Genomic DNA, 24,200 nt, shown 5'->3' with positions numbered 1-24,200 from the left:
GATTTTTTGTTTGGTGCAATTTTTTTTGAAGATTTTATTTATGGGGCACCTGGGTGGCTCAGTGGGTTAAAGCCTCTGCCTTTAGCTCGGGTCATGATCCCAGGGTCTTGGGACCAAGCCCTGCATTGGGCTTTCTGCTTAGCGGGGAGCCTGCTTCCTCCTCTCTCTCTCTCTCTGCCTACTTGTGATCTCTGTCTGTCAAATAAATAAACAAAATCTTAAAAAAAAAAAAGACTTTATTTATTTGACAGAGAGAGATCATAAGTAGGCAGAGAGGCAGAGAGAGAGAGAGGAGGAAGCATGCTCCCTGCTGAGCAGAGATCCTGACATGGGGCTTGATCCCAGGACCCTGAGATCATGACCCAAGCTGAAGGCAGAGGCTTTGACCCACTGAGCCACCCAGGCACCACCCCCAAAATTTTTTAACAAGTTGTAAGTCTCCTGTTTCTAGTTAAGAGTTTTACATATCTTAAATTGTTTTAAATTTAATCTAAAATGTCCCCATCTACTAAGACAATGTGTTTTTTTCCTCTTTTAAATTAGTTAATACAATGAATAACATTAGACTTTCCAATGTTAAGCCAGCCTTAACATTCTGGGGGTAAACTGAATTTGTCCATGATGAATAAACTACCTCTGTCATAAATGACAGGATTCAGAGTGCTAACATTTTCTTTAGGGTTTTACATCTTTGTTCATATGTAGAAGTGGTCCATAATTGCCTTTTCTTGTGTTGCCCTCTCTGGTTGTGTTTCCAAGGTTATACCAACCTTCTAAAATAGTTGGGGAGTGGATGAAGCTGGTGAGGGGAATTAAGAGGTACAATTTGCCAGTTATAAAATAATTAAGACATAGGGATGTAATGTATGGCATAGGAAATACAGTCAGTAATCCTGTAACAACTTTGTATGGTGACAGGTGGAAACAAGACATATAGTAGTGACCATTTTTGTAATGTATATATTTTTTTTACTATTTTTGAAAGATTTTATTTATTTGCCAGAGGGAAAGAGCATAAGCAGAGTGAGCAGCAGGCAGAGGGAGAAGAATCTGGGATCATGACTGGAGCTAAAGACAGACACTTAACAGACTGAGCCACCCAGGTGTCCCATTTTGTAATGTACATAAATACTAAATCACTGTTGTACACCTGAAACTAATAGAATATTGTATGTCAGTCATTCTTCATTTGAAAAATAGATGGGGAATGGTTCCTTTTTTCTATTCATTGAAGAGTTTAAGCTTGGAACTCATTATTCCTTGTATGTTTGGTAGACTCATCTGTTCATCCATTTGGGCCTAGCATTTTCTTTATGGGAAGATTTAAAATCACAATTTCAATGTCTTAAAGTGGTTTATATCTGTTTAGACTTTCTGTTTCTTCTGGAGTACTTTAGCACAGAGTAAGTTGGTCAATGAAAAATACAAGACCAGCTTAAATAAATTAAATTTTCAATTTGAATTTCCTGGATCACATAGACAGTACAAATCTGAATTCTACCTGCATGAAGAACGGCCCATGGTTATGAATTTTCAGGGCACTTTTTCCTTCCCTCCACAGCCAGATGTTGAGGCAGATCATCTTCCTAAATATCTTGTCTCCTTTAGTGGGGGAGCTTTTGTTTTGTTTTTAAGAGTTGCCTCTTTCATTGAGGTGATGAACCTTAGAGATCTTGGCTCTAAGGGAAATGCTCTCTTCCAGTCCCTTACCTTCCACTAGCCCCCAGGGCTTGTCTCCTGTGCCTTAAACATTGCACCGAAAGCTCAAGGCTCTAGACTTCTAGAAACCAGCAACCACTCTTAGAACTTAAGCTTCAGTGTCCACTTAGCATTCTATAGACTCATGCTCCCATATTTTTCATTTCTGAAAATGTTATTAAGAGAACAGCAATGTAAGCAAATGGATGTTTTAAATTTTGCAACCAGAACTGCAGCCAGAACTGTTTTTAGCTGAATTGTCTTTAGGATATCTCATCTATTGTAAAGCCTGAAATGGAAGTGCCTGGTCCTTCTTTAAAATAAAAAAATAAATAAATAAAGAGGCACCTCGGTGGCTCAGTGGGTTAAGCCTCTGCCTTCAGCTCAGGTCATGATCTCAGGGTCCTGGCATCGAGCCCCGCATTGGGCTCTCTGCTCAGCAGGGAGCCTGCTTCCCTCCCTCTCTCTGCCTGCCTCTCTGCCTACTTGTGATCTCTGACTGTCAAATAAAAAATAAAAAATCTTTTAAAAAATAAAAGATTTGGGAGAAGTTTTGAGATTCCTCAAGAAGACTTGCCAGTAATAACCTTCTAATACAGCAATTAAACTCTCTGTGATGGTAGAGAGCCACATCTGTGCTCTCCAGGGTAATAGCCAGTAGCTGCAGGAGGCTATATAGCACTTGAAGCATGTATTTTTTTTTAATTTTTTAATGTATTTTTATTGTATTTTTAATGTATCTAATTCTAATTAATTCAAATTTAAATATCTACATATGGCTAGCAGCTATTAGATGTGACAGTGCAGGGCCTTCTTTTTTAAAAAAAAAGATTTTCTTTACTTAATTTACAAAGAGACACACTGTGAGAGAGGAAACACAACCAGGGGGAATGGGAGAGGGAGAAGCAGGCTTCCCGCTGAGCAGGGAGCTCGATTTGGGGCTCAATCCCAGGACCCTGGGATCATGACCTGAGCCAAAGGCAGACACTTAATGTCTGAGCCACCCAGGTGCCCCAGTGCAAAGCTGTCAACAGAGAAATGACCCCGATTCAAGCAAAGCCCTGTGGTGTTGCTGTCAGGGTTGGCTGCACTCTGCTGTCTGGTATCCTAAGAGGTCCTTTGGTGGCTGAGGCTTCCTATGAGTTCCTTTCCTTAAGCCAGGCCTTTTTAGGAGTGCAATTCTGACCTGATGGATGTCCGAATCAAACTTATACCTGCGTTGGTGAATTTGCCACTAATGAATTGTATTTTATTACAATTTCATTTTGTATCTTCCCTTTGTTCACTACCTTCCAGCCACAAGGGCCATTTCTGTTTCCAAAAAGTGGTCTTCACCATTCTGACTTCTCTGCCTGAAATACACGTTCCCTGGTCTCTTCACATGCTGGTTCTTTCTCATCCTTCAAGTCTCCGCTCAATGTCATCTCCCTGAGAAGTCACCCATGACTACCTTTTCTTCCTATCCCCAGACTCTATCACTTTGTCCTGTTTTACTCTAGAAATAGCACTTAATCATTATCTTAAAATTATCCTATTTGTTTTCCTCATCTCCATTTGATTATGAATTCTATGAAAGTAGAGATCTCCCTGGCTTGTTCAGGATGGACAGTGTTTAGCACAAAGAAAATGGAAGCCTAGAGAGGGTAGGTGACTTGCCCAAAGCTCCACAGCCTTGGGCCAAGAGTTCATGGCTCCTAATTCAGGATATTTTTGTTGTTGTTGTTGTTATTGTTAAAACATAGATACTCTGCTCAAGTTCTCTTCCAAAGAGAGAAGAGAAGGAGAGAGAGAAAGAAAGATAGGGGGAGATTGGTGTGGGGATGGGGAGAGGAAAAAGGGAAAGAAAGAGAATACATACTTAGAAATTTCCATAAGATCTAAGCCTTGGATTTTTTTTAAAGGTTTTATTTATTTATTCGACAGACAGAGATCAGAAGTAGGCAGAGGCAGGCAGAGAGAGAGGAGAAAGCAGGCTCTCTGAGGAACGGAGAGCCTGATACGGGGCTCGATCCCAGGACCCTGGGATCATGACCTGAGCCAAAGGCAGAGGCTTTAACCTACTGAGCCACCCAGGTGCCCCTAAGCCTTGGATTTTTGAACAGGTCTTGCTATGGCCATTAACCCCCAAAAACATTTGTTCTAGCCTTATACATAGTTCAACACCTTCTGCTGTATACTCCCACAGGTGGGGGATGTTATCCAGGAAACTTGTGGACAAGTTTTGGACTGAAGATAATTATTCTAGATCCTAAGTCTCCCTCCTAATGCTCTCTACTTCACAAAACAATTGGCCTTTTATCCAATTCACAATAATATTTCTGGTAGAAATAATCCAAAAGCAAACAGTCATGGACATACAGTGCACTTTGACTGACTGAAAATTGCAAAAATTTTCTCACTCATTAGTTCTGTCTGGAAAAAAAAACCAAAACAACAACTCAAAACTGACTTTGGAGAAAACAGCACAATTTTTTAGTAAATTTGAAATAATTTATATCTATCAAATAACACCAAGGAAAAAGGGATAGCCTGAAATAACAGCCCCCCAAAAACTTATAATTTCTCTCTTTTAAGTAAAAATTTTATATAGGGGAAAAAAAAGTAAAGCAAAGCACAGAAACTCTGACAGATGATTCACATTCAAGCTGCAAATCACATCTTTGTATGCATAGCAGAGACATGAGCAAATTAGGTTAACAGAGGAGGCAGAAGCCCCCAGCCTGGAAGAAAAGAGGGTGACAGAAATGTATTTCTGCCCTGTTCACCTCTTTTTTCTTTTCTTTCTTTCCTTCCTTCCTTCCTTCCTTTCAGATTTTATTTGCCAGAGAAACAGCAAGAGAGTTAACACAAGCAGGGGAAGAGGGAGAGGGAGAAGCAGGCTTCCTATCACCAAGCAGGGAGCCACATATGGGGCTCGATCCCAGGATCCTGGTCTCATGACCTGAGCTGAAGGCAGATGCCTAACTGACTGAGCCATCCAGGTGCCCCTCACTTCCCTTTCTTTTCGGCACTTAACACGAAGAAAATTTCTGTGAAATGAAAATGGATGAAAAATGGAAATGGTTTAAATGACTCTCATAAAAAATCAAGAAATAAGACGGGCTCAACAGATTTCAGAAACATTCTTCCCATGCTAATTAAACAATATTCGTGTAATTCTTATTAAAACGTCAGTGTTCAACCCAGGGTGTCAGGTATCAAAGCATCCATGGAGTCTAAAGGTGTTTTCCAGGTCCGGCCTTCCGGAGCTCCCGGCCCCACTCTGCAGCATCTTTAGCTGGTAGGGTTAGGGACTCGCGGCCTTGGTCTCTCTTCCCTCAGCACCAACTCGGGCCGCGGAGCCCGTCGGGAGTTGTAGTCGCTGCACCTCGCGGAGGCGGGACGCGGCGGCCGCCGGAGCGCCGAAAGGGGGCGGGGCAGGGCTAGGCTTGGCGCAGGCGCACAGCTCTGGCCGAGCAACATGGCGAACCTAGCGCCTCAACCCAGCAAGAGAAAGCGCGAGCCAGACGCGGAGGAGGCGGAAGCCGCCGACATAGAAGAAGAGGGAACCGGAGTTGGGAATGGTACCTCTGCCCCTGTGCGCTTACCGTTCTCCGGCTTTAGAGTGAAAAAAGTGCTGAGGGAGTCTGCGAGGGACAAAATCATTTTTCTCCATGGGAAGGTACCATTAGGAGCGCGGGGCGGGGATGCGGGTCGCGGTGAGCCAATCACCGCCTTGGAGGCGGATTTATTTATTTATTTATGTTTAAAAACCCGCGCTCGGCCGGAAAATACCAATCGCACTACTTGTGGGGGGGGGGGAGGGTACCACTAAACTGCGTGGGGGCGGGGGCGTACAGGAGACAAGTTTACCCATGGAATCAAGGAAATCCACAGACTTAGGGTTAATTTTCCTAAGTCCTCCTTTACTAAAAGTAACTCGTAGAGAGTATTGCAGATTTAAAATCACGGGTTGAATTCTCCAAACTGTTCATTATGTATTCATTTAACATAGAGCTGCTGGGAACCAGCAAATGTTGCTGGATCGTCCGTCTATGGAACGACCTAGAGCCTGTGGGAGATAGGATCCCCGCGGTGCAGGATCTCAGCCCCAACCGAGGAGACAGTTTATTGAATTTCTAATTCAGTTTCACATTTCACGCGCTGAGCTAAGTGCTGGAGACCTAGAGATGAAAGTTACCATCCCCGATTTTCAGGGTTGCAGTGTATCTTCTGGTACAGATTGGTACAGCCGGCTCTAATACCATGTGCTCAGCTCTATAGAAGGAATTGAGGAGAGATTGAGACCATCTTGGGAACTAGTGAGGAGGCCCAGTCGCAGATGGGTATTAGGGTTCTTTAGAATTCCTAGCAGGAGCTCTCATTTTGGGAGGACCAGGAAGACCTTGGCCTAGGCTACCATGCCTCTGTGTCTTTTGTTTTGTTTGCATGATTCCCTGTAGTTCTCTTAGCCCTGTCTTCTGTCTGTAGCACCTGCTGAAGATTTTAGCTATGAGAACTTTTGAGCTAGGAGTTAACTGGGATACCCAGATTCTAGTTTGTTCCTGTGACCTTGGGCAAGTCACCTAGTCTCTCTGACACGTTTCTTCATCTGTACAGTGGGGAGAATTTGATAGAGGCCTGCAAGCCTAAAATAGAAAAAAGTGGAGAGGCTTTGCATCTTTCAGAAGAAAGATGTGAGTGCTGCCCCCAAGGATTTGGGTTAATGAGATGGTTGCTCTGGGAGAAGAAATGGGAGGCCCCAGAGCTTCTGCCTCTGCTCCTGGGCTCACTGATGGTTTCTCTGGCTACAGGTGAATGAGACCTCTGGGGATGGAGATGGAGATGGAGAGGATGCTGTTGTGATCCTAGAGAAGACACCGTTTCAGGTAGAGCAGGTGGCCCAGCTCCTGAAGGGCAACCCTGAGCTCCAGTTGCAGTTCTCCAATGATATCTACAGCACTTATCACCTGTTTCCTCCACGGCAGCTGAGTGGTGAGCAAGTGGTGGCTGAGGTGGCTTCTTGTGGGGTGGGGCAGTTGGGGGGACATTGGTGGGAAATTAGGAGGTGTGGTGGTTTCTCCCCAAAACTAGTTTGCATATTCTGGTGCAGTAGTTCCCAATGGAAGCAGGAGGGGATTTTGCACCTCGCCTCCCCAAGAGACATTTGGCAAATTCTAAAGACAATTTTGTTTGTCAGAGCTGGGGAGAAGGGGTTGCTGCTGGTACCTAGAGGGGAGAGGCCAAGGATGTTCCTGAATATTCTATAAAACGGAGAATGGGAACCTCATAATAAAGAAATGTCAGTAGTGCTGAGATTGGTGTAGTTTACTTGGGGAACGGAGTGTGACTCATGGTATAAAACATTTAATCTCCTAACCGAATAATAATGATTGTCAACACTTGCTAAATTCTTATTATTGTGCTAGCCACCATTCTCAGTATCTTACACGTATTTTCATATATAGTGCTCAGAGGTAGCCTCATTATGACTGGACTTTACAGGTCAGGGAATGGAGGTTTTGAAAGATTAAGTGACTTACCCAAGATCACACAGCCAGTAGGTGAGAGAAAAACTAAGATCTTTCAGTAGAGGAGCACTCACTCACCACACTGCTGTGGGATGAGCAGTATATAAGGTGCTGCAAAGATCAGGAACTCACTTCTAGTGTGGGAGACGCTGAGTGCATTCAAGGGGGATGGACTTGGGAAGGGCAGGCATTCATGGGCTAAAAGGCAAGAGATTTGTTTGGATTGCCAGGATTTTTTTAATTATTAAGAAGAGGAAGAATTTGGGGCACCTGGATGGCTCAGTCAGTTAAGTGTCTCCCTTCAGCTCAGGTCATGGTCTCAGGGTCATGGGATCAAGCCCCATGTTGGGCTCTCTGCTCCCCGGAAAGTCTGCTTCTCTCTTTTCCCTCCGTGCACACAGTCTCTCTCTCTCTCTCTCTCTCTCTCTCTCACTCTAGCTCTCTCTCTCAAGTAAATAAATAAAACTTAAGAAAAAAAAAAAAGTAGATGGGGTGTCTGGGTGGCTCAGTGGTTAAGTGACTGCCTTTGGTTCCGGTGATGATCTCAGTGTCCTGGGATGGAGTCCCTCATCGGGCTCCCTCTGCTCTGCCAGGGAGCCTGCTGCCAGGGAGCCTCTCCCTCTGCCTGCCACTCCCCCCAGCTTGTGTTCTCTCTCTGTCAAATAAAGAAAAATCTTTATTTAAAAAAAAAAGAAGTTACTTATTTCCTTTCCTTTGTTTTGGCTTCCATGTCAAAAACTAGGCATGATGTGGGCTTTTTCCCTTTAGATGGTTCAGTTTAATAGGCAGCTTTGTTGGAAGTGTGAAGGAGACCGGTTGACTGTGAATTAGGAAATTCTGGGATTAACTTTGTAGCACATGGCAGTTTTGTAATATCCTTCTTTTTGTTTGTCCTCTGGCATTTAAGAATAATTTGGCTTTACAGATACTCTGCCACAGCCCTTTTGTTAGGTTTAATCTTTTCTGTACCCCCAAGAAAGGGTGCTGTTTTTTCTTGTTTTTTTTTGAGATATATGTGAACACTTGATGTGGAACAAGCAAGCCTTTCATGGCCAAAGGCAGTGCAGCCTGGACCTCCGCGGCAGGCGAGTCAGATTGATTGGTTGAAGTTGATGGAAACGGACAGTTTTATTTACTTTCTCAGGCGCTGACATTTGAGGAAATGTAGCCCTCAACAGGGGGTGGCGGAAGCAGGACAGAAGGCTTTGTCGCCAAACACCACTTGGGGCAGCCCCCAAACTATAAGCTCTAAGGTCATTACTCTGCCACCACCGTTTTCTCTCACCTTCCCCAGCTCCTCTGTCCATGCTCCCCACCCCTAGCCAAAATACAGAAGGTTCTGCTGCACAGAGAAACCCTGCAGAATTCACAGCCTTGCCTTTGCCTTTTATTTTTCTAGTACTTCTATGATACCAGTAGCACACAGGTGGTCGTGGCCTCTGCCCTGGCTTTCTATTTTTTTTTTTTTTTTTAAAGCTAAGCACTGAAAGAGGCAGTCAGTTATCCTGCTCACTACAGGTCTTCCTCCCCACTCAGAACCCCAAACATTTCCTTCCTTTTCCCTAGTATTGCCCTCTCCTACCCCCTATCCCCTGGGAGCCTCAGATGGGAACTCATCGATCGTGTCTGGGGCTCACTGTCTTAGCACAAGCATTAGTATACATGCAGCTCATTTTACTTTTATTTTCCCTCTCCAAACTAGGCACAGTGAGTGGAAGTCATAAAAATTTGTTTCAGGGCTCAGCCCTCCTCTCTTTCTCTTGTATGTCCAGAACTGGATAATGGTCTAGATCAGGGTTTGGCAGACTTACTGTCCAGAGAGGAAATACTTTAAGCTTTATGAGCCGCTTCAGTGGTCTCTTTCACATATTCTTCCTTCCTTTTTTTTTTTTTAAACCACCGCTTTAGAAATAAAAATGCCGCTCTTCGCTTGCTGGATGTAGAGAAAGAGACCATGGAGCTCATCTTCTGGCTGTAGTTCATTAACCCCATTCCAGATTCTTTCCCTCGCCAAGTGTGGTCTGTGGACCAGCCATATGGCTATTATCCTGGAGCTTCTTAAATAGTCCGAATCTCAGGCCCCCTCTGAGGTCAGAATTAGTATCTGTTTTAGCGAAACCCCCAGGCGAGTCACATGCAAGTCAGACTTTGTGAAGTACTGGTTTTTAAATACCATCTGTGTGTGGTGATGCCCATGTTTCTTTCTCCATCTCCATTCTCCACCCCTCCCTCTAAGGACTCCAGGCTCGTTGAAATAAACACCAACTTGATATCTCTCTTTGGAGGTCCCTGGTACCTTCTAGGTAAAATATGAGACAACTCAGATACATTAAGGTCTTTAAAAACACTTAGCGCTTATTGAATAGTAGCTACTGTTGTAGGCCCTGTGCTGGGTCCTAGAGCTTGAGATGAATTAGACAACCAACTCTGCCTGCAGTCTTGTTTGGGGTGGGATACTACCAGTTACTATGAAAGAGGGAAGTAAACTCAACAGGATTTGGTTATTGCCTGGGTGTAGGAAACAGAAGTCCTGGAAGTTTAGAGCCATGTCAGACCCACTTCCAGTCCCCAACAGCCCGACCCCTTAGTAGGTGCTCACTAAATGCTGCTGAAAAATGAACCCACAAACCAACTCTGCTCAGTTTTTGCCTATGGGCCAAGTGTTCCACAGCCACGAGGTGGCAGCATTGCCATAGTATTCCTGTGGCTGGCCCCTTTGGCCTCTGTGCCAGTCTTCTGGATCCCAGCCCCACCTCTCCATTCTCAGAGTCTTGGAGTCACCAACTCTTAACACTGCCTGCAGAGGCCTTAAGGCATGGTTCCTATGGCCTCAGCCCCCAGAGCCCTCTGCACAGTTGCCATTTTGAGATTTTCTGTCATCTCTGGCTATTCTTCCAGATGTCTTTCCCATAATACTACTTGCTCAGGGAAGCCCCACCCCCACCCCACATTTCTGAGCTGACTGCTCTCCTGATTTCTTCTGCTGTTTCTCCACTCACTGGCAAATCTCTTCTTCTCTTCCAGCCTGAAGGTTTTGCATCCTCTTCCTTTATCCCTCCCAAATTCTCAGCCGACCCCAAGAGGCTGCCACTTCGAGCCATTCATGCCCCCCGCCCCCACCTTGTTGACAACATAGAGAGAGCCAGGGCATTGGAGTCAGGCTCAGATCCTGTCCTAGTGCTAATACTTACTAAGTAAGTGTGGCTTGAGGCAGTGTCGTGCTGTTTCTGAGTTTTAGTGTAGTACAGAGGTGAAGAGCAAGCCCTGGGTCAGATATCATCTGTGCTGGAATCCTGGCTTTGCTGTTTCACCAGCTGTGAAGACTTGGTAAGTTTTTTGTATTCATTTAACAGAGGTGAAGGGCCAGCTCTGCGTTTGGTGCTGTGCTAGGTGAGTGCATTAGATACTCGCAGTGTCCTTGGAGTTGTCGTCCAGGGACAGAGGCAGCCAGCAGACAAGGAAACAAGCGTTTCAGTGGCCGTGAGCTAGAGAGGGGCTGCTCATCTGGGAGCCCTAGGGGGCTCTCTGCAGAGGTGACACTCAAGCCGAGACCCACAGGATGGAAAGGAACCAGCTGTGCAGAGCTGTGAGGGGGGTGGGGGAATATTTGGGGCCAAAGGAATAGCATGTGTCCTGGAGGAGGAAAGAGGAACAGAAAAGAGGCTGCTTTGTTCGGAGCTTGAGGGGGCAGTTGATGGCTGCGGTGTGTGACACAGATGTAGTTGGGGAAGTCACTTCAGTTATGTTCTTGTTAAATTAGGTTAGTAACTGAACATATCCTGGGATAGTTACAAAACAAATGACATAAGGAAATGTTTTAGGGGCGCCTGAGTGGCTCAGTTGGTTAAGCATCCGACTGTTGATTTCGGCTGAGGTCATGGTCTCAGGGTCGTGAGATTGAGCCCTACGTCCTGCTAAGATTCTCCCTCTTCCCCTGCCCGCCTTAAAAAAAAAAAAAGAAAATGTTTTAGCCTCTGCCCACAGTGTGAGATACATCTTACACTGTGACCCAGTAGTTGTGAATAAACACATGTGGATATAAGAGAAACAAAAGGTTCACAAAACAAAACTTACCCTTAGTATTTTCAACTGAATTCCACTCTTGTCTGTTTCCTTTTAAATGCTGGTCTTAACTTCCTAAATTAATTTCATCATCACTGTCATGGGTTATAACCCTTGGAAATAAGCACATGAAACACTTAGCATGGTGACTGGCATATGATGGGTATTTTGTAAGGGTTAGTCATCTTCTATTATGGGGTTTCTCCCTTTAAGATTGCATGAGCCTTAAGTGGAGCAGTATAGCTAACATGGGAAAATGCCTGGCCCTGACCACAGGCAGGTTTTCTTTCTTCCCCCTGTGGCCATGTGGCAAACATGAGGGCTGAGCCGGCCAGATGGCTGGCATGTCAGTGCCGCCCCGGCTGTCTGCACAGGGCAGAGCCTGGATCATCTGCTTCTTCAGCTCTCACGCTCTCACGCCCATGGCCTGTCAATGGAGCCCTTTCATTAAGATCTCTGTTCTCTCTTACCTGGGGAAGGAGGGGGTGGGTAGTTAGGGAGAGGGGTGTGACTCAGAAATCCAGACCGTGTCTAAAAAGGCCAATTGTTTTCCCCAATGTAGAGCCAGGGGTGTGGAATCTCAGGTTCAGAGGAGGAGAAGGCGTCTGTGTGAGAGTGAGGCCAGGGCAGGGAGTAGAGGGAACCTCGGAATGACATCTTCCTTTGGTTGCTGAGAACTCTGGATACTTTAGCTACAGGCACAGTTGTCCTCCCTGTGCTCCTTGCAGAGGCAAAACCGGGACCCCTGGAGTCCAGACTGAGGGCTTGTTGGGAAGGAACATTTTAAACTCTCCATTCCCATAAGAGTCTCCTCTGGTAGTAGTGTTCACGATAGAAAAGACTAGAAACAATCCAGATATCAATTAACAATAGAGTTGATAAGTAAATCAAGGTGTTTCCCTGTACTGGGCCACTTCTTTCAGGCAGTGAAAGTAAACAAACCACAGCTACATACTTGAAGAATCTCACCACCTCGAGCTAGAGAAGCAAGACACAGAATACACACAGGGTGGTTCCAGTTAGATAAAGTTGAGAAACAACAGAACTAAACAATATACTGCTTAGGGATGCATGCATAATTAATACAATTAATAAGACTGAAAAAGAAATGATGAATGCCTTATTCAGCAAAGCGATTATCCCTGGTAGGGACAGGGCTGAGAGGACGTCCAAAGTTCTGGGAGTGCTCGGTTTCTTGGGCTGCACACTCCATGCATGGGTGTTCTTTTGTTTTATTTTAGGTCTTTAAACAGTATATCTTTGGGCGCCTGGGTGGCTCAGTGAGTTAAGCCGCTGCCTTCGGCTCAGGTCATGATCTCAGGGTCCTGGGATCGAGTCCCGCATCGGGCTCTCTGCTTGGCAGGGAGTCTGCTTCCTCCTCTCTCTCTCTCTCTGCCTGTCTTTCTGCCTTCTTGTGATCTCTGTCTGTTAAATAAATAAATAAAATCTTTAAAAAAAAAACCAAAAAAAACAGTATATCTTTTATATTTACATACATACATGTATATGTAAAAGTATGTATACATACGTATTCACACACGTTTTATATATATATATATATACATATATATATATTTTTTAGATTTTATTTATTTATTTGACAGAGAGAGATCACAAGTAGGCAGAGAGGCAAGCAGAGAGAGAGGAGAAACCAGGCTCCCTGCTGAGCAGAGAGCCCGATGCGGAGCTCAATCCATGACCTGAGCTGAAGGCAGAGGCTTAACCTACTGAGCTACCCAGGTGCCCCACATGTTTTATATTGTACAGTGTATTTCCAATTAAAAGTTAAGAAAAAACCAAAACAAACAAAAAAGAAAAACCAGCAGGTCCTTAGAAGAGCTGAGAATATTCCCCCACTAATTTATAGGGTCCTGCCTTCATTCTCAAATTTGGTTTCCAGTCACTGTGACTGAAAGTGTTTGACTGAGGCCTCCTTTCCTCTGGGTTTTGGGCATTAGCAGACTTGTATTTCTGCGTACCGTCTTTTTTCTGGTGCAGAGAAGTGGTGGGGCCTGACTCTTCTCTGTGCTGGAGTGCACTGCAGCCTGAGGCCAGCCCTGGTAGAACAGGGCAGTGTGGGGAGGTCCTCCAGCTACTGGAGGAGAAGGCTTGGTACCAGGCTCTGTGGGCTCCACTCCTACACATACTGGCACGGGCTCGTCGCCCCGTCCCTTCTGGGTGTCCTCGGCAGGGCTCTCATTGCAGCAGAGGTTCAGGTCTCTGAACAGTGACCAACAGGGAAAGTCTTGCCAGAAAGGTTACCTCCTGGGCTGAGTACTGAAGAGCCCCATCGTCTAACATGAGAAACACCCCAGGCTTACAGCCAGTGGGTCACACCAGGGCAAGTCATGGAATTGCTCTGAGACTCAGTTTCTCTCAATGAAAAATGGGGAATCTGATAGCTAGTTAGCCCACCTCAGTGGGCTTCGGTATCCTGTGAGAGAGCAGAGAACCACAGTATCTCAGGTTTGAATGGAACTTCAGAGATTTATTTAGTAATGTGATTTTTAACTAGAACCGTTCATCACAAATGCTTACGGAGCTTTCTCGAATACAGAATCTGGACCTACTGAATAGATCTCTGTGATAGGGCTAGGCCATTCATCAAAGTCATACAGTCACATGGTCAAGTCATCAAATAGGACTGAAAGGCTTATATACAGGGCCTGGAACAGGCTTTTGTACCACTCTGCCCCACCCTGGCCCTGCCTTCCAGAAGCAGCTACCGTGAAGAGAATTTCTGGGATTAGTGCTTCTGGTAGTTTCCTCTAGACCCTAACTGAAAAATAAGCTAATGCAACTCCATGATTTGTCACATTTTGACTTTCTTAGTCCTCCGCAATGGAGATGGAAAGGTTTAGTTCCTTTTTATACATTTCACACCCTCCCTCCCCTCTCCTTCCATTTTTTAAAAAAAAAAAGATTTTATTTATTTATTTGACAGAGAGAGAGGTCGCAAGTAGGCAGAGAGGCTGGCAGAGAGAGGGGGAAGCAGGCTCCCTGCTGAGCAGAGAGCCAGGTGCGGACCTTGATCCCAGACCCTGGGATCATGACTTGAGCCGAAGACAGAGGCTCAACCCACTGAGCCACCCAGGTGCCTTCCTTCCAGTATTTTTTGTTTATATTGTTATTTTTAGGGTTTTAAAAAATTACTTTCGGAATCCTAAATACACTGCAACTGTTAGCCCTTGATCCCTCTCCTTGAGGCTGTCACTCTGTCAGTTAAGAATATCCATCCGTGCCTCTAGCCTTCTCTTACTTTGCTGTCTCCTGACTTCTGTCCGCCATGCTTGTATTTCACATGGTTTATGGTATGTTCTGTTGCATGATTGTAATCAAGTCTTGTGTGCTTTGTCTGTAAGTAGATTCTGAGCTGCCCACCAGTAAACAGCCTTACATTAATGTGGCCAGATTAATGTGCGCTACACACTCAAGCAGAGGACTAGGATTCTGGTTCCTCTCCTACCTGCCCAGTGCTTGAGACCCTCAGACCCCTGGAACGAGGGTGCATCTGAATATCTAGGTGAAATGGTTGTTCTGTTCTCACATTCCAGCAGTTCTTCAAATCATGACGCTTTTTAGTTTACTTCATATTTGAACCATTATTTTATGTTTTTCCTTCATAAAATTTTTAGTTGCTTCTTTTTTTTTTTTTTAATTTTTTTGATTGTGACTAAAAGAATACTGAGCCTTTACTCTGTTTTTGAAATTATCCAGCCACTTAGTTTGATAATTCATTACATGATAAGTCCTTCCTTCCTGGAAATATTGTTTCCAGAACATTCTTTCCGGCTGCTCCAATCTGGACAGCTGATTCTTTAGACTTGCTGTATGGCCCTCAACTTTAGCCTTCCTGTCACAGCTTTTTCTGGGTTAGATCGACTGTTCTTAGGATTTGATGTCTCTCTTGTTTTAGTCTCTTACTTAGCTAATGTACAGTCTTAAGTACTTCCTCAGAAAGAACACATGAAAGGTAAACCTAGAATCCTTTATTTTACCCTCACTTTTGATTGATGGTTTGACCGAATACAGAATTTAAATTTCTTTTCCTTCAAAACATTAAAGACACTGATCTATTGACTTCAAATATCCATTGTTGTTAACAAGGTATCTGATGATAGATTTTCATTTTCTTACACTTAACTTGGTTTTTCATTTTCATTCTTTTTTTTCTTCTTGCTTTGTTAGTTTTCTTCTCTGGAAGCTTATCTTAGTATGCTCTTTATCTTAGGTGTACTGAAGCATTGTATAGCTGCGTCATGGTTGAATTTTTTTTTTCATTCATTGTACTTTTGGACCCTTTTGGTTTAAAGTCTTAGGTCATTCTTCCGCTCTACATTTTTTCTGTTATTTCTTTGATAATTTCCTTCCCTTTGTTTCCTTTATTTCCTCTTACTGAAAACCCTATTAGATGTTAGTCTCCTAGAGTGATCCTGTGTATTGCTTCTGTTCTCCCACTTTTCCTATTCCTTTTAACTATTCTTTTCTTTTTACAGTCCAGTAGATTGTCTCAACTTTATCTTCCAGACCTTTCTAGTGAAGGTTTTAATTTCGCAATCATATTTTAAATTTTCTTCCCTCATGATTCTCTGTTTCATTTTCTTAGCATCTTGCTCTTGCTTTACAGGTCCAAATTGACATTCTCTAACACACTAATTAGAATTATTTAAAAAATTATCTCCTGACCCTTCCATGATCTCATTTCCTCTGGGATCTGTTTCTCGTTGTTTATTTTGGTCATTCTTTTTCAGGCCGCTGGTTTTCTCTTAATGTCTGGTGAATGTTAGCTTATTTATGTTTAAAAATGAAGAGGCGGGCTGATAATCTGGTGAGCTGATGTGGGCTTTGTTCACCATCCACTGGTAGGTCTATTTCCACAATAGTCCTGGATGAGTAGCTGGCCCAGTGCTGTGTGGATGGGGAGCAGGCCCAGTGGGCGCTGTTTGGCACGCTGGAGCGTGCCCATGCTGGACCCTTCCTGCTCTCCTGTCCCCTATAGCTTGTGGGCTGCTGCTTTTTATATGGCCTGTGAGCCAAGGATGGTTTTTACATTTTTAACAAGGCATTTGAAACAGAAGAAAACTAAGAAGAATATGAAAAAGGGACAGCATCACCTACAACACCTAAAATATTTACTGTACAGAAAAGCTTGCCTACCACTGCTCTAGTCCATGGCTTTCTGTCGTTGGAGGACAGCCCTCCTGTTTTCATCTGGCTTTAAGTGCCTACCCCTGGGATGAGGGTGTGGCACTGGATGGAACCAGTTGGTACAGCTGTTCTCGATGCCCTTTGGTTGAGCCTTCATTTCCCTTCCTCTGTGCCTGGGTACTTGGAGCCAGCTAGGTATGGACCAGAGGTCCATAAAGGATCAGCCCATTTATACTTAAACAAGAAAAGACCTTGGGGTGCCTGGCTGGTTTGGTCGGTTAAACATCAGAGGTCCAAGCTTCGGCTCAGGTCATGATCCTAGGGTGCTGGGAGCAAGCCCCACGTCAGGCTCCCTGCTTGGTGGAGAGCCTGCTTCTCCCTCTGCCCCTTCTCCCACCTTGTGCGTGCACCCTCGCTGGCTCTCTCTCTCTCTCTCAAATAAATAAAATCGTAAAAAAAGAACTCTATGTAGATATGTTCATATATATGTAAACTCATTAAAGACTGGGATAGTAAATACCCAACTATTGTTAGTGTATGTTTCAATGAAAAGATTTGGGGATTAGACTTTTGAATTCTTTGAGAATGTATTTATTTGATGCTTGAGTAGATATTTCTTAAGATGTTAACCTCGAATCACCAAACAAAACAAAGAAGCAGATGATCAGATTAGCTTGGAATAGAGCCTCTGCCTCCCTCCTTCACAGCCTGAATGACCCTTGTTGTGTGGGGCTTGTCAGTTCATCAGCAAGTACTGCATTCTCCCAAGATACGTGGACCCCAAACTCATGAATTACAGCTCTTTACAGAAATGGCCTGTGAGATACTAATGGAGAGCACGGAACTATGGAGGGGTGCACACTGGGAGCGGGTGGATTAGGGTGTGCAGGGGCAGGTCCTCCCATGGCTGGGGACGCAGTGGCCCCTGGGACAGCTGGACTTGGTGATGGGAGGGTGGGAAGTTGAAGGGGAGTTCTGGGTGAGGGCAGCACTATGGACACAGCTTTAGGGTAGGTTCCTGGCATAAGCTGGGCTTTGAACCCATAGGAATCTACTCCTTTGGTTTCATCACTTGAAGCCACCTAAAGATGGCAGATTTCTTTTCTTTTCTTTTCTTTTTTAAGATTTTATTTATTTGAGAGAGAGTGACAGAGAGCAATGAGTGGGGAGAAGAAGGAGAAGCAGGCTCCCCACTGAGCAGGGAGCCTGACATGGGACTCGATCCCAGGACCCCGAGATTGTGACCCACGCCAAATGCAGATGCTTAACCAGCTGAGCCAGCAGCGCGCCCCAGGATGCCAGATTTCTGTCCACTTTTCTCCCTGGGTGCTTCAGAGCTCCTGACACCAGGGAGCCAAGCCCCTTTTGGGGCTTAGAGGGACACTAGAATAACAAAAAGCAGACATTTCAAGATGGAAAGGCTCCTAACTCCTGGGTTAAATTCTTTACACAGAATCTGAGTTCTTCCTTTCTTTTGGTGGTCTAATTGACTCCTGCTCTCCTTCCTCTGCCGCCTCAGCTCAGGAACCGTTGTGTACTGCCTTCTCTGTGTCCCCAACTTCTCCCTTCAGCTGAGAGCCAAAGCCACGTGTTCAATTCTCGGTTTAGACTCATGGTTTCCACGAAGCCAGGAGAAGCCATTGCATTCAGAAGCAGTGAAGAAACACCACAAGACTGGTGTTCTCATTCTCTCTGTCTCCCCCAGATGGGGCAAGGTCCCAAGACTCTGTGGCAGTCTTGAGGCTCAAGTCAGCAGAAAAGTCAGCTTACTCAGGACCAGTGGGTGAAGGCGGATTACCAACAGGAGAGCTGGTTCCACTTCATTGCTTGGCTCCGGCTGTGGCTGCCAGCCTATGGCAGCCTGGTTCTCTTGTCCTTTTCTGATCCAGACTTCTTAGTGAGTGATAATCTAAAATTCTGGTAGTCCGAGGCCCCTCTCAGTGGGGAATATACCCCGTACCTTTGATCTTCTGCCCCCTTCCTACCAGCACACACAACGTGGCAGTGTCCATGGGTATTGCGCTGAGACCGGGTCCCTGTGCCCCTCTCTGAGTGAATAAGGAAGTGCCTTTAGGCAGGAAGTTGTGAGAGGGGCCATGTTTTGGAACTCCTGAGTGTTTGGTACAACAGCTTTTGTAGACTGGTCTGCTTAACCCCAGAATAGCTGCTTCCTGTGTATGGGGATGTAGGGGTCTTTCAGCTCTGAGGGCAGGGCTGTCCGTCCATGCCTCCATTATCTCATTCCGTACCAGTTCTCAGGCGTGTTCAAATGGATCTTTGTGGAGTGCTGTAAGCCCCACAGCCACCGTATAGCAGCATTTCCCATTCCTAATGGGCCACCTCTGAGACCATGAAACCAAAGGCCACCGCAGGCAGCCCTGGAGAAGCATTCAGAGTTGCCGAATTTGCTTGTGAGCCATCGGGCCCTGTTGTTTACGCCTCCTCTACCTCCCAGGCCTCGGAGAACTGAGGAGGAGGTGGAGGAGGGAAGGAGCCTGTCAGATCCAGGGCTTGGCTAAAATCAGCATGTGCCTCTCCTCTGCCTCTAATAGCATCTCTGAGCTGCCCTGGAGACAGGTAATTAGTGGTTTGAAGGTTTGCTGTGGAGCGGCCAAAGCCTCTAGTAGGATCCTGACCACACCCTTCATCCCTGTTTATTTTTGATCTGAAAGTCTCTTCAGGCCTCCCCTTGAGTACTTTAAGCATCCCTGCGATGCAGGACACAGACCACCTCCTCTCCAGCCTCCGGCCTGCTCTCTGGCCACCATGAGGCCGGGCTGAGGAGAGGGTCACCTCGTCAGGGGAGATCCCCAAGAGGAGGGAAGGTAATGCATGTCCCCCAGGAGGCCCTGCAGCCCCTCTCCCTTGCCAGTCCTTCTGCCCGGGTTCTTTGCTAGTGCACCCTGCCAGTCTCGGTCATCTGCCCTGTCCCCCGGGTAGCTCTGCTTGGCCCTTGTGGGAGGTGGGGTGGGCTTCACACGCGGATCATGCTTTGCTGTTGCTTCTCTCCAGCTCCCCTAGCCTGCACATCTGGGTCAAATAAGTTGAAACTGGCTGATCATAATGAAAGGAGAGCAAAAGCCACAGACTGAGCCATAGAAATTACCTCATCGTGTAGAAGTCATCAGTAACGGCTGGAAAGCAGTCTTGTTTGAACATGTGTATGGGAAGGAGAGCAGACTGTCTGTGGTTTGCATTTTCATGTTTCATGTGCAACAGCGTTTTCCTGGGGATTTGGCTAGGCGAGCTTTGGCAGAGAGCAACAAAGGCAGCTGCTCTTTTCCTCTACCTAGCCCTGCCTCCACGTCCGAAAGCATTTGGGCTCTCATGTCTGGGTGGAGGACAGAGGGTGGGTTTATTTCTTGGAGAAGGCCTTTCAGGAGACTCCTAAGGGTCTTATGAGGCGGGACAGAGCTGGCCTATCCAGGGGCACACCAGCCTGCCTGCCTGAGCTGCAGAGAGGACTGTGTGTACAGGGCCGCTGTTCATTTATTCATCTGGGATGCGTTGGTACAGCCATCCCTGCTCCCCCAAGCCCCACAAGGGCTGCAAGACCACCACAGGTCCTGTCTCCTCGGACCCCACCACAGGCATCCTTCCCTGAGAGCCAGCACGGCATCTTTGGTGGGGAGCAGTGGGGGGCAGGTACAACACACATAAGTCGAAACAGCCATGGTCTCCTATTGTAAGTGGGATCGCCTTCAGTCCCTGTGTGTGCCCCACCAAAGCCTGTTCTAGCCCAGCATCTGGCTGCAATGTACCCTGGTGATGAGTACCTCAGGGTACCCCCAGAGACAAGGGACATGTGCCACCTGGCTCCCACCCCCAGCCCTCCCTTGGAAGCACAGGGAGTGCAGCGCTGCTCTTGGGTCTCTGCACATTCTCATGTTATTTCCAGACCTCCCAGTCTGCAGCCCAGTCTCTATGGCACCTTATTATGCCCTTTGGTTTTGCTGACAGCTGTTTACCTGTGTTTGGGAGGGGTTGGAAGTAATCACGTTTCTCGTATCTGATAAGGCTGCTTTTTGGAGAATCCGCTCCCACAGGTTTGTTAGGGAAAGGTCTGAAACAGTGGCCCTGGAGCATTGGGGAAGCAATACTGCATAGAAGAGCCGGATTGCTTGCATTCAGATCTTAGCTCCACCCCTTTATGGCTGTGTCGCCTTGGGCAAATTACTTAACCTCTCTGGGGCTTGTTTAAGGTACAACTTGTTTTTCAGCTTTTAATGTAATTGTTACATAAGTGATCCACATTTGTTTTGGAAAGTGTAGTGAATGTCCCCAAAAAATTATTTTAAAAGGTTACAATTACATATAACTCCACCACCCAGAGATAACCTTTCAACATCTTAGAATATGTCCTGAATTTTAGTTTATTTTTTTTAAGATTTTATTTATTTATTTGGCAGAGAGAGATCACAAGTAGGCAGAGAGGCAGGCAGAGAGAGAGGAGGAAGCAGGCTCCCTGCTAAGCAGGGAGCCTGATGCGGGGCTTGATCCCAGGACCCTGAGATCATGACCTGAGCTGAAGGCAGATCAACCCACTGAGCCACCCAGGCGCCCATGTCCTGAATTTTAGACTTTTTTTCTGTGCGTTCTCGTGCGTAGGCAGTTGTGCATATGCACATGCTCTTTGAAAAACAAAGTGGCATAATATATATTCTGTTCTGTAACCATATTGTTCGGGCCTAATATGTGTCAGGTGCCATTTTAGGCAGTGTGCGCAGGATATATAAAACAAAGTCTGTGCTCAAGCAGCTTACGTCCAGTTAGAGGAGGTGAACCATAAATAAACAAATAGGTCAGGTGGCAATAAGCAGATAAGAAGAAAAAGAAAGCATCATACGTCATTCCTGCAGTTTTATTAACTGTATTCCCTATGCTGTACCTTTCCTTTACATGACTGACTTATTTTATAAGTGGAACAAACTTTTGGTTTGTTTGGTCGTTAGTTTTGTTTTTAGATTCCACCTAAAAATGAAATCGTGTGGTATTTGTCTTTCTGTGACTGACATATTTTACTTAGCACAGTAACATCTAGGTCCATTGGTGGTGTCACAAGGGGAGAGATCTCAATTCTTTTTGATGGCTGAATACTATTCTGTTGTACAGACAGACCACATCTTCTTTATCCATTCATCAGTCAGTGGACACTTGGGCTGCTTCCATCTCTTGGCTATTGTAAATTATGCTGCCGTAAACACAGGGGTGCGTATGTCTTCTTGAATTAGTGTTTTCATTTTCTTTGGGTACATATCCAGTAGTGGATTTACTGGATCACGTGGTGTGGTGACAGATGGTGACTACACTTATCTTGGGGCGGGCGTTGAGTAATGTATAGAATTGCCAAGTCGATATATTGTACACCTGAAACTAACACAGCATTGTATGTCAGCTATACTTCAATAATACATTTTTCTTTATTTTTTTTTTAAGTTTTTATTTATCTGCTTGAGAGAGAGAAAGGGAACATGAGCTGGGAGATCAGCAGGCAGAGAGAGAAGCAGGCTCCCCACTGAGCAGGGGCTCATCCCCCTGATGTGGGGCTCAATCCCAGGACCCAGGGATCATGACCTGAGCTGAAGGCAGATGGTTAACTGACTGAGCCACCCAGGCGCCCCTCAATAATAAATTTTTTAAGATCCTTATAAGGGAGATAGAATGGTAGGGCTGTGGGCTTCCAGTTAAAAGGGGGCATTTTGCCCATCTGCTTCCTCTCAAACCCTCATTAACAGTGACATTAAAGGAGTTACATTGCAAAAAAATTATGCTAGAGAAGGAAGAGGAGACAAGGCTAGGAAATGACAGGGGAAGGAGTGACTGACCCAGCAGATGTGCGGGAGGGAAACCTGAGCCGGCAGGCCCCATATATCCAGTCCCACTTCACACGGCTGGTAGCTGCTCCTTCCAGAGATCCAGCCTCTGGAGAGAGTCAGACAGGGTCTAGAGGTTATAGGTGCGGTGGAGGGGCTCAGAGGTTAAGTGGAAGTTTACATATGCAGTGTTAGGTCATCCTGTGCCCTCCCCTTTCGTGCACTAGCTGCTTCTCCTCCTCATCTCTCAGCTGTCAGCCAGGCTTAACGCCTCCATGGATAAAACTGGGAGAGTCCTGCTTAGAGAATCTGACCAGCCCAACCGAGAAGGCAGAGTCTTGGGGGTTCTGTCGTGCAAGAGCACAGCCTGATCATCCTAAAATGAAGCTCCAGGTGAACACACCTATATTCTGCAGAGCTTCCCATCAGCTTTGTGGTGTTCTGCCCTCAGATACGAGTGAGTGGACAGGCAAGGGTGAGCAGACTTGAATAATGTCCATTGATAAAGATAAGAAGGAAAAGAGAACAACTGTGAAGAAATGAAAACTATGTAGGGAGAAGAAATTTGCAAAAACTGTTGTTAATGTCCAACATAAATTATAATCTATCAAATGCTTAAGATGCCCTCAATGAGGAACTTTTTTTTTTTAAGATTTTATTTATTTTATTTGACAGAGATCACAAGTAGGCAGAGGCAGGCAGAGAGAGAGGAGGAAGCAGGCCCCATGCTGAGCAGAGAGCCCGATGTGGGGCTTAATCCCAGGACCCTGGGATCATGACCCAAGCTGAAGGCAGAGGCTTTAACCCACTGAGCCACCCAAGCGCCCCAATGAGGAACTTTTTAACAGCTCTTAGAAATTATATATGTAGCCAGAACAAAAACTTGAGTAGAAGAGAAGTTAAAGAAAACTTACTCAAAAGCAGAGCGGCCAGGAGAAAGCAGGAGAGAAAAGAAAAGTGGAAGGGGAAGATGAATATCCCAATAGATGTTCCAAAAAGACAGGGAGGAAAGTAGGGAAGAAAACGACCAAAGAAATAAAATTGTTTCCCAGGACTAAAGAACATGATTTTTGAGATTGAAAGGCCTCAACAGTTACCCAGTTCAAGAGATGAGTAGAAACCACTCCAAGATCCATTAGCACTATTGGGACGTTGAGGACAACAAAAAAACAGGTCAATACAAAGAACTGTGGATCAGAATGACCTCCCACTTCTCAACAGCAGCATCACAATCTAGAAGATCATGGAGCTTTCAGATTTTGAGGGTCGTTGCTTTCCACCATAGAATTCTTTTTGCCAAACTCTTAATTACATGTGACAGTAGAATAAAGACCCTCTCAGATGTTCCAAGTCTCTAAGTGGATCTCCCTTGTACCCTAGCTCTGGCAGCAACTTGACTTTGTGTTTTAGCATTGTCCATGATGTCTGGTCCTGGGACCAGGACTAGTGGCAGCAGCTACACACAGGAACTGCTTTAAAAAGGCACACTGGTGGGCCCCACCACAGACGTCCTTAGTCAGGTGGTTCTGATGCACTATGAAGTTTGAGAACCACTGCTGTAGTATAATCAAGATACAAACAGGAAAGGCAGATGGTGGACTCAGGAAGCAAAGTAGGGGAGGCACCCCCTACGACAGTGGAGTGCCTCGGAGGTCCCAGAGCACAGCTCTGCGCAGCACCTGCTGAGTGAGTCAGAGGCTCCGGGAGGGTACGTTGCTTATGTTCCTCCCGAGTTTTAACATTAAAAGGAAATTTATATAAACAGAAGAAGTGCATGTGGGGGTGAATTAATGACAAGTTTACAGAAAAGTGAGCAAATAAAAGAGTAATTACTCACTCCATATACCAAAAATTGTGCTAAAAAGGAAAAATAGTCATCGTATTTAGCAGCGCACTGCATTTCAGTCGTCCCAGTGGTGCTGACAGTGAATACTGATTTATCCACCATTGTAACGTAGTTGTACTGTGA

The 24,200-nt window shown here is 45.5% G+C and overlaps 1 protein-coding gene across 1 annotated transcript in view; it reads left to right on the top strand.

Moving 5' to 3' along the window:
- The first annotated feature begins 5,117 nt into the window (after nucleotides 1-5,117).
- Nucleotides 5,118-24,200, top strand: part of DCPS (decapping enzyme, scavenger) — a 38,634-nt gene continuing 19,551 nt past the window's right edge. Inside the window, exons 1-2 of the mRNA XM_059414061.1 lie at nucleotides 5,118-5,359; nucleotides 6,492-6,672. Coding sequence (XP_059270044.1) covers nucleotides 5,159-5,359; nucleotides 6,492-6,672 — 382 coding nt within the window. The 5' untranslated portion in view covers nucleotides 5,118-5,158. The remainder of the gene's footprint in view (nucleotides 5,360-6,491; nucleotides 6,673-24,200) is intronic.

This window comes from Mustela nigripes, chromosome 1, assembly GCF_022355385.1.
Source record: "Mustela nigripes isolate SB6536 chromosome 1, MUSNIG.SB6536, whole genome shotgun sequence".
In the NCBI taxonomy this organism is placed as follows: domain Eukaryota; kingdom Metazoa; phylum Chordata; class Mammalia; order Carnivora; family Mustelidae; genus Mustela; species Mustela nigripes.
The sequence above is the reverse complement of the archived record's forward strand: the minus strand, read 5'-3'. Positions and strand labels throughout refer to the sequence as shown.